General features: G+C 40.5%; 1 protein-coding gene across 2 annotated transcripts; it reads right to left on the minus strand.

The window, feature by feature from the left end:
• Window positions 1-2,230: 2,230 nt before the first annotated feature.
• pus7 (pseudouridine synthase 7) lies at window positions 2,231-9,222 on the minus strand. 2 transcript variants are annotated; one of them, XM_031756260.2, is made up of 17 exons: window positions 9,107-9,222; window positions 8,819-8,923; window positions 7,670-7,972; window positions 7,497-7,581; window positions 7,234-7,350; window positions 6,999-7,143; window positions 6,170-6,281; window positions 5,945-6,022; window positions 5,656-5,784; window positions 5,162-5,287; window positions 5,014-5,075; window positions 4,759-4,919; window positions 4,443-4,569; window positions 3,865-3,966; window positions 3,473-3,602; window positions 3,177-3,268; window positions 2,231-2,852 (listed from the first exon to the last, which is right to left on the minus strand). In XM_031756260.2, exons 3-17 carry the CDS (start codon window positions 7,960-7,962, stop codon window positions 2,716-2,718), a joined length of 1,896 nt encoding a protein of 631 aa, XP_031612120.1. In that variant the 5' UTR covers window positions 7,963-7,972; window positions 8,819-8,923; window positions 9,107-9,222; the 3' UTR covers window positions 2,231-2,715. The 2 variants fall into 2 exon arrangements, with proteins under 2 accessions (XP_031612120.1, XP_031612121.1); XM_031756261.2 differs by having other exon boundaries at window positions 2,716-2,852; window positions 9,103-9,215.
• Window positions 9,223-9,750: the final 528 nt, after the last annotated feature.

Here is a 9,750-nt window from a genome sequence, read left to right on the forward strand (position 1 = left end):
AAACTCAGAGACAATTCATATCTCCTGTTTCTTTCAAATATCTGTTTGTTTCAGCTGGACACTCACTTCTCATCTTTTTTGTATTTTACTAGCTGTTTATAAATAAATGATTAAGAAATGACCATAAATTATTACAGATCACTGCAGAGTACGCTCTCAGTGATCTGTAATAATTTGAGAGGATTGCAGTTGGTCTGGGCCACCATGCCTGTTGACCAGCAGCATACTGATACTAGCATACTGATATTGGCACTGACTACCACTAGAGGGAGACTGTGTTGCTCTAGCCCAGGGGTCTGCAACCTTTAACACCCAAAGAGCCATTTGGACCCGGTTTCCACGCAAAAGAAAACACTGGGAGCCGCAAATACTTTTTGACATCTAAAATGAAGATAACACTGTATATATTGTTTTTTTTATCTTTATGCTTTGTGTGAACAACTAAGGTGTGCTGCTTATGAAATCCATGAAGTGCACAGAGAAAATAAAATTATATTTATGTAATCAACACATTTTGAACTCTTAAAGAAATATAACAAAAGGAAAGACACCAACCTGAACTAAAATGATCCATGTAGCAAACAAAAACTGTTGTCAGCCGCCACCCTTATATCGCCTTTAGGCTGTTGGAGCCTTGACCTGACTCTTAAAAAATAATTGGAAAAAAGCACTATGCTGCTGAAAAATGAAAAATAGATATAATTCTGCCTAAATATGTATTTTACCTGGTTAATGCGTGCGGCGGGGCGTGGTTTGCAGCGCTGCTGCAGGGGAGGCGGACGCACCTGAGCGACACCCGCAATCACGCCTCGCTGCCTTTACGTCTGCGCTATCTGTGCTGTGTTGTTGGTGATGTATTTCGGGCTGTGAGCTGAAAAGCTACAGCCGGCTGTATGCGTACAGCAACCGTGTGTGAAAAGTGCTCAATAAAGAGATGCTCAAAAGCATGCTCATGGAAACATCGTCGGGTCTGCCGTGATTTGTTTACAATGGGACTTCTGCTCCTGAACCTCTGCGCACAGAGTCCGCAAATCGGGGCTATACGAAGTCAGTTTACGCAGGACTGTCATCTGTCATTTGTCAGGCGTGAGCGGTGTTTGTCTTTTAACATAGTTCACGGTGGAGAACAGCTGCTGACGTAATGTGGATCCGAAGATCCATAATTGGCCTACCTGGGGTTGAAAGTCTCGATAAATGCACGGCGTTTCGGCGGGTACACCGGCTTCCGCGAGTGTGACTCTTAATTTGAGCGATGAAAAAAAATAATAGAATATAATTTTATTTTTATATTTCAGTATCACAATAATCTTCCAATTTAGAACTACGAGTTAAAAAGAACTAACATAAATAAAATACACTTCAGCTAAATGCTTCTAATTTATTTTTCCAAACCAGGCGGAGCCGCAATATAAGGACTAAAGAGCCGCATGCGGCTCCGGAGCCGCGGGTTGCCGACCCCTGCTCTAGCCTTTGCAGTCACATCATTTAGCCAGACGCCTTCTAGAGATCAGAGGCCATAACAGCGTCATTACTACATCCAAGAGTCAAATTCAAACCATAATTGTTATTGCATTCCTGATTCAACAATTTTACCAGCTTTTTCTAAATTTAATACATTAGCTTAGAGCTAAAACTGGTCATCATCTCTGTACAGTAAACCAGAAGGATTACTCCAAGTGTGAGCACCCTAAAAAGTATACACCCCCGCAAGTGACAAGTAAAAGCATAAAAAAGATGAATAACCATCAAGTTACTTTGCACTTCACAGAATATTACCTTTGGGTTTATATAAAACCTAAATCCTCTCTCAAACTCACATATAACAATCTTCCAACCACAACAGTAGGTAGCAGCACTAGAGTCTTTTGTAGCTTGCATCAAAAATCCAGCTTACACCTGAAAGTGTTGAACAGTCTGTACTGTACTGTAGTGCTCAACCGTACTTCAGTTTTATTAGCAGGCAACTAATTATGCTTCTCAGACTATCAGAATCAAATATTAATATTCTTTACATTTGGATCTCAACCCCCCCCCCCCCCCCCGTTAAATGTGAACTAAGCTTATCTGTAGTTATATAAAGTGGAATACAAAAAATAAAATAGCGCTTCTTCCACTACTACTGTCTGGATCTGTTCACTTTTGTTTTGGTAGTAGAGGTCAACCACTAGAGGGAGACGGTGTTACTGTAATCACTGCAGTCACAACACCTTGCAGAGGAAAAGACTCAAAAGAGAGATAACAGCTTTATTACCACTTTTATAAGTGGAAGAACAAAAAAAGAAAATAAAAAATATTTCAGATTTTTTTGTTCATACACACACTCCACTGATTCTCTCAACAATTTAAATTTCTCTTCCTTCTCAAAAAAATCTTAAATTTATGCTATTAGCTTCAAGCTAAAAGGAAGTTCTTATCTCTGTACAAAACCAGCAGCAGTAATTATTGAATGTGTGAGCGCCCTGAAAGCACACAACATATTTAAATCATTGTCAAAATATGTGAAATCGCAATGTGCAGCACAAAAACCTGTCAGAGCAAATAAAAACATAAAAAAGATCAATAATTATAAACTGTTGCTCTTTGTACGTCAAAGAAATTACCTTTGGGTTTGTATAAAACCCAAATGCTCTCACACACATACTACACATGACTTAAAAACAACAGTAAGCAGCCACTGCATCAACGGTCCAGTTCATGCCTGAAGGTGTCGTGGTCTCAGTTAAACCAGGTCGTGTTAAGCTGCGTCTGTTTCTTGATGCTGGTGTCCAGCTTGAGGACTTCTCTGATTGCCATAGTAGCGTAGGTCGACGGAGGCAGCGAGAACTCCATCCGCAGAGCGCGATATTTCCCCTCTGTCAGGGGGATGGAGAGTAGCACAGTTTACGCAGGTTGTAAACAAAACATTATTTCTTGTGCTTTAAGTAGTAAAATAAATCATTCATGCTTTTGATTGTTGTATAATATATACATGTCCTCCATTTATTATTGTAGTTCATTCAAAATCTGCCCTTAAAATGATCTCATATTGTAAGTATTGTCAGTTTCCCTTTGAAATAAACTGGGTTTATGCACACATGACCTATGCCTGTAAGTCTAAAGTTTTAATCTATGGAAATTAAATCAAATTTTACATCCATCGTTGACACAGATCTAAACAGGTGTAAAAATAAGTTTACCTTTGTTGAAGACAGGTGCAGGTTTGTTCTCTAGTTTCTCAAAATCACTATGCACCAGAGACACCCTGGGGTCATCGTAATTAATGACCTCCCTGCACAGAACAGCGAAAAATACGGGGAAATGTAGTACTACAGTAAACAGAGCAACAGTTTAACAAAGCATTCAGTGAGAGCAGTACACAATTACTCTACCACTACTATTATGTTTTACTGTGAAATAGCAAAGCACAACAGTAATTGCGATTGTTACAAGTCATGCACTGCATTGTGTGAAAAAGGCAGTGAGAGGTGCTGACCAGCTGACATCAGTGGGTCTGATGATGACGCGCCTGTAGGCTCCAGCCAGAGAGTAGTCCTTCACTTTGTGCCTCATGTTGTCGATGTCCAGCCCGTCTGCAGTGAGCAGCTCTCTGTAACCTTCTCCGACTAAAACAAAACACACAGGTATGACTGACAATGTAACACAAAACAAAACTATTTTCTCTTCTGCTGTAGGTTTATTTCATGTTTTATGTCAATTTTTATTTTATTAAACCACTCAGATTATTCCATTTTCCACCAGAAACACCCGTTACTTTGTTATACAGGTGTTACCATCTTAAATACATTAGTGTTAAAACAACCCAATGTTAACTTGGGTTATATGCTATAAAAACTTAACTCTACATTATACATAGCCTATACTTACTGTGGTGTGTGGGGTAAATGACGTCAAACCCTGGAAGTGGCATCACAATGTCGTGGATGGAGTAACTCTCTGCCTCCTCTGCAGACAGCACGTGTGCTGTGGCTTTGGGAACATAACATTTGGAAGATGATATTATAAGAAAGAAAAAAAAAATGACCAGCTGTTTTTTGTTGTTTTTTTTGGAACCTCAATAAGCCTTTCAGGATTCTAATCCTACACTGCACTTGTGTTTTAATACATCTCTATCATTCTTATGCTTTTACAAGGTGGCCTCTCTGTGAGGACAGATTATGCGTGGCTAAAATGAGCACAGTAAGTGTGACCACTACTAAATGTGACCCGCCTAACCTGAATTTGTTCAGGATAAAATGTACATTAACACATTTCCTCTTCCTGAGAAGACACCCAAACACAGACATGTACGTTGATCCTTTTCAACTCATTTAAAGTTTGCTAATAAGACACTTTGTATCTCATTTACTCGCCTGTACAGAATCCAGGTTAAAAGCTACATATCCCACAGTGTCCCACTCCTAATAATCAACATTAGGCAGGTGATTTAAAGGCCAACTGCTTACTTCCTTTGAGTACCAGGTCTCCCTTCACAGCCTTCAGACCGAAGGCTTCAATTCTGCGGCTCACCATGGTGTTCCACACTCTGCTCTGGTAGCTGTGGATGTACATCAGGCGGTTGTTCCGGGGGATCTAGAGAAGAACAAAAGAGCGTGAGCACAAAATTTAATTTCCATTGAGGCTAGAGGTACGTCTGAATCTCTGACTGAATTGTTTCATGGGTAACTGTAACTCGTAAACAAGATACATTTGTGGAATAATGAAGGTAAAGCCTTTTTCTGCTGCATCAACTTGTTTACAAGACTGCAATAGAAAACCAACCAGTCCAAATGCAGTGACGATGTTTTTCTTGCCATACATAGACAGGCCTCTCAGCAGCTGTCCTTCCACACAGCGCTTGTTGGGAAGCTTTTTCAGTGCTGCCTCCGGATCCTGAGTCTTTGCCCACTCTTCCCTGCAGCGGACCAGAAATTCTTTCTCCGCTGTAAAAGAAAAAACCGAGACAATGGGAAACTTGAAATACTTTTGCAACCGCTTCAATTGCAGCAGAAAACAGAGCGAGAGTGCTACATTTACCTCCAGGACGGGGTTTCAGAATCAAATCCATCACCTCATTCCAGTCGTTTTTCAGAATAGCCCTGTCCCCAACAAAGTGAGGGAAAACATTAGTTTATGGTCCTATAGTTATATAATTTACGCAAGAATCTCCATGTCATGACCTCACCTGCCCACATGATGCGTGGGCACTGCTGTTGTGCCGAAACGCTGCATGCCGTAGTAGTTAATGAAACCTGTCTGCTTGAGGGATGTCATTGCCTGATCAACCTGCTCATCTGTTCCTGTGATGTTCCTGATTTGCAAACACAAAGACAAAAAACAATGAGCCATTAAACACTTTACCCTGAAAAGCAATTAAAAAAAAAAATGCATGATGGTTTTGCAGAACAGTTTAACTCAGTTTCCTTTAATCCACCTGGAGAAAGCACCTGATCACAGTGAGGACAAAACTTCCCTTTAAACAGGAAGAAACTGCCAATAAAGGCGACCTCAGTTCAAATTGGCAGCTTAACAAATGCTGAGCATTTAAAATCTAATTTTAAAATCTACACATTACTGTACGAAGAATTACTGGGACAAATGTATCTGCAATATGCAACTGACAGTAAATTTCTGACCCCCCCCTCACAACAAGCACTGTATTTATAAACACCTGCTGACCTTATCACCACAGTGAAATGGTTTCCCTGCAGTTCCCCCAGCTTTAGAGGGTGGTTTTTGTAGCAAAAGTTTCCGAGCTTGAGGTTCATGAGGCACTTGTTAAGGTGAGCCAGCCTCTCTGCAGTGATCCTAAGTGAACAAAGAAGAGGTCATTATAATTACTGATCCTGTGCAAGAACCCATCAGAGATAAATTAGAATCAATAACAACACACATCTAACATAATCATCAGAAATACAAAAATAATCTGCACACTAATAACTGCAGGGCTCTGCATTATAACACTCACTTGAGCACCGCTATCTCCTGCACAGTAATGGCCCTCTTGTCCTTGGTTCCCATGTAGGAAAACATGTTGGGTCTAAGCCTAGAGAGACATCCATCATTATACATAGGGCTGCAAAACTTAACTGCAAAAAACATTTCACACATCTGTTAGTGTGTTGTCTCTTTTATCAATGAATGATCGTTACTTTTTACAAAACAAACTAAAAACCACACACACGTCTCCTACCTGAGGAACTTTGAAAGCACATTGATAGCATCCATGGTGTCTTTGTTCTCCTTATACAGAACAAAGTGGCAGAAACTGCCACGGTTTTTGGGCCAAAAGTGTTTCCTTGGAGCTTTTGTGGAGACAGAAAAATGGTGTGATGAAAAACATGGTGTGATGTTTTTTAATATTAAAACATACCATGTGCTTTAAAAGTCCCCAACATTATAGAAATACCCATTATAGATCCTGTACTTCCAAACATATCTCAGCAGTTGGCCAACCTTGCTTTGGCACTCAGATACAATCACTTTATTGCAAAACAACATGGACACACGATATTTAAGCTGATTTTACGACACAGAATTTTATCCTAAGCTAAGTGTAACCCAACTCCACATGGCTTTTAACCATTTCCTCTGGTGCTGGGAGGAGAATAAGTTCTTACCTGTAGTTGTTTTGACTTCTATCCACCAGAGAAGAGCAAAAGGAGGATAGAATAATGTTACTAAGAAAGAGATTCTTATGGTCTGTGGGTAGAGTTGTCAGGGGTGAGATCTCATGCATGGGCCTGGAGTGAAGTGTGATATTTAAACAGAAGAGCTTTTTTTGCTTGTGTGGCTCTGATAATCTCTATCATCCTTTGTGGTGTTGAGTAAAGGTCTCAGCAGAAACATGCAGGTGTGTTGACCATGCTTACACAAAAGCGCATGCATCATATTTTACTGCTCGGGCTACATGCACTGCAGTAGATAAAATATAAGCTGAAGTGAGGAAGGCATGCAATAAATTTCATTAACATTCCTAAAACATTAACTTAGTTTAGTCTTCTATCCTGAGATCCACATACCTGCTAAAGCCTTCTTCCCAGCAGCATGATAAGCAACTATAAACTTCCGACCTTCCCTCTCTTCAGTCTTTGTTTCCAAACCAGGAAACTGATTCTTGATTGCTTTGTGGACCAACGTCCGTTTCTCTTTAGAATCATCCAATACCTATAAATGAATAAGAACGTTACATAAAGCTGTCAGCTAGTTTTATGGATTTTTGTGTTTTTTATTGGAGCACTCCTTTTAACCTATCACCTCAATTGAGACATTTCCCTCTTTGTTCCTGAACAGCTGAAGCTCTCCAAGCTGCTTTTTCTGCTCTTCAGTTAGCAGGTCACATTCCTTTGGCTGTTGTTCAGGTTCTTGGGCTTCCTAAACAGCAGAAAAACAAACCAAAAAACATATTGGAGAGTATTATGTGACCCGATCCTGGAGTTCTCTTTAGTCTTATTTTGTTAATGCAAAGTGTGCCTTCATAATGAATCTGAGGCTTGTTAAAAAAACAGAAGCAATGTTACCTCAGCCTCCGCTGGGACAGAGAGGTCATCCAAATGCACAATCTTGCCATTTTTGTTGATTTCATGCACAACAAAATCAGAATATCTGAGTTCAAAAAACAAAGAAAGTGATTGGTTACTCTTTGTTAAGCAAACTCTTTAAATCCTTCATTAACTCCAGATGACAAACAAACCTTTCCTTCAGGACTCCAGAGAAGCCTTCGTGATCACTGACATACTTTAGGATGCCAACATCGAGCTCAGTGAGACCGTGCTTCATCATGTTAGCAAATGTGTCACCATCCTCCTCTCCGTCACTTGCTTCCCCTTCAGGCTCGCCCATCTCATCTTGCTGCGGAGGGCCCCCGTTTTCGTGATCGCTCTCAAATTTTGGTTTCTTTGATGGTGCATCATCTTTTTCATCTTCCGGACACCCTCGCTTTTCTCCAACTGGGACGACGACGGTCACAGGCACGGATTCAGCCATTAGTGCCCAGCTGGAGCAATAAGGAATTTAGTTAACAGTATGAGCCGCACACATATATAAAACTCGAGTCTCTGTGGCATTTTTTGTGCTAATTTTTTTTTAAAACATCAGCTTGCTTGTTTACAGCCCAGCACTTTCTCCTGTTTTAGTCTGAATGGTATGCTTTACTCATTTCATTTCTTAAAAATCAGGTTAAAGAAACGGACACTCCAATATTTCGAATGACGGTTTGGTGTGGTGCAATAGCATGGATGTTGTACCAGTGCGTCACACTGAATACAGAGTCAAGTGTGAAGCTGTCAATTTACCAAATGCTCTAGTTTCTAATGGCCTCTTTCTGCATACATGAACCGTGTGTAGCAATCAAAGGGGTGAGCCTACAGATACAACTGGCAGAGCTAAAGTTTCCTCCAAAGGGTGTGTGGGCTATACCCTTGGAGATGAAGTGAGGAGCTCAGGGTAGAGCTGCTACTCCGTCACACTGAAAGGAGCCACCGAAATGAGTTGGTCATCTGAATGGGACGCCTCATGGACACCACCAAGGCGAGGCGTATTTCTGCTTAGACTGCTGCAAGGACAACCTCAAAACTGTGGAAGTGCAACACTACAGCATCCTTTTAAGACGCTTTGTTTTGGTGTGACGCACCAGTCACATCTGAAGCGTGTGGCAAGATACCAGCACTGATGACATGGTATAACATCAGTACTAAAACATCAGTTACCCGTTATTACGTGACTCTACGTAGAAATCTAAAGCACAAAGTATAACTGTGAACGCTACATTTCAGTATGTGCGAGTAACGGTAAAATAACTAAGTGGGCATTACTGGCCTAGAAAACAATACCAACAACTTACCGTTTATGGGACTGCGGTAGCGAAATACGGCTGCAAACACTCCTTATTTTCCAAAAGCCAAACACTTGCACACACTTCCTAACGGATCCGAGCTTGAAGCAGGCGCTTAAAAGACAAAATGACGGGGATTACTTATCACTCAAAACTTAGCAAAGACGCTAGAGCATCTATTAGCTAGCTAACACCCCCAGTTAACGTATTTGTAAACCTGAACTCAAATGTCGCTGGTAAAAGCAAAGAATAAAAAAAAAACGACTTTTGCTCTTCCAAACGTTCTCACTTACCCACCTGGACCTGGTGATATTCAGAAGAGAGCAGGCAACATTGAACGCCAGGTTTTCTCACACGTGTGTATGTGTGTGTGTGCTCCTTTGGATCCGGAAATGGATAATGGCCTAAAGCCCTCCCGCTCCAAACGCTTGGTTAAGGGAGCTGTCAATCACAAAGCTATGCTGCGTTCACGTAACCGTGGGATAAGGCTCCAAAAAACACACTTCTGTATGGAGCCTACGATATTTCCACAGGTCTCTGGGAGCAGCACAGTACGTTATATTCCAGTTAATTAATGAAACAGTCATGGTTTCATGACGTTATTATTCTATTTATTATTATCATTTATTATTTTAAAGAGTTTTTTAAAAACAGATTAAATTATACCTGAGTGTAAAGTCCTCTGCGCAACATTTTGTGATTTAGCCTAATATGATTATGATCATCATCATCATCATCATTATCATTAGGGCCCGAGCACAAAAGTGCGAAGGCCCTATTGTATCTGCTCTGTTTCTTATTATTATTATTATTATTATTATTATTATTATTATTATTATTATTATTATTTCGGCAAATGAATCGGCCTTTTGAGGGCCTAAACATGCTTGAAAACTCATGAAATTTTGCAGACGCGTCAGGTCTGGTGAAAATTTACGTAT

The sequence above is a fragment of the Oreochromis aureus genome, linkage group 7, assembly GCF_013358895.1.
Source record: "Oreochromis aureus strain Israel breed Guangdong linkage group 7, ZZ_aureus, whole genome shotgun sequence".
Lineage (NCBI taxonomy): Eukaryota > Metazoa > Chordata > Actinopteri > Cichliformes > Cichlidae > Oreochromis > Oreochromis aureus.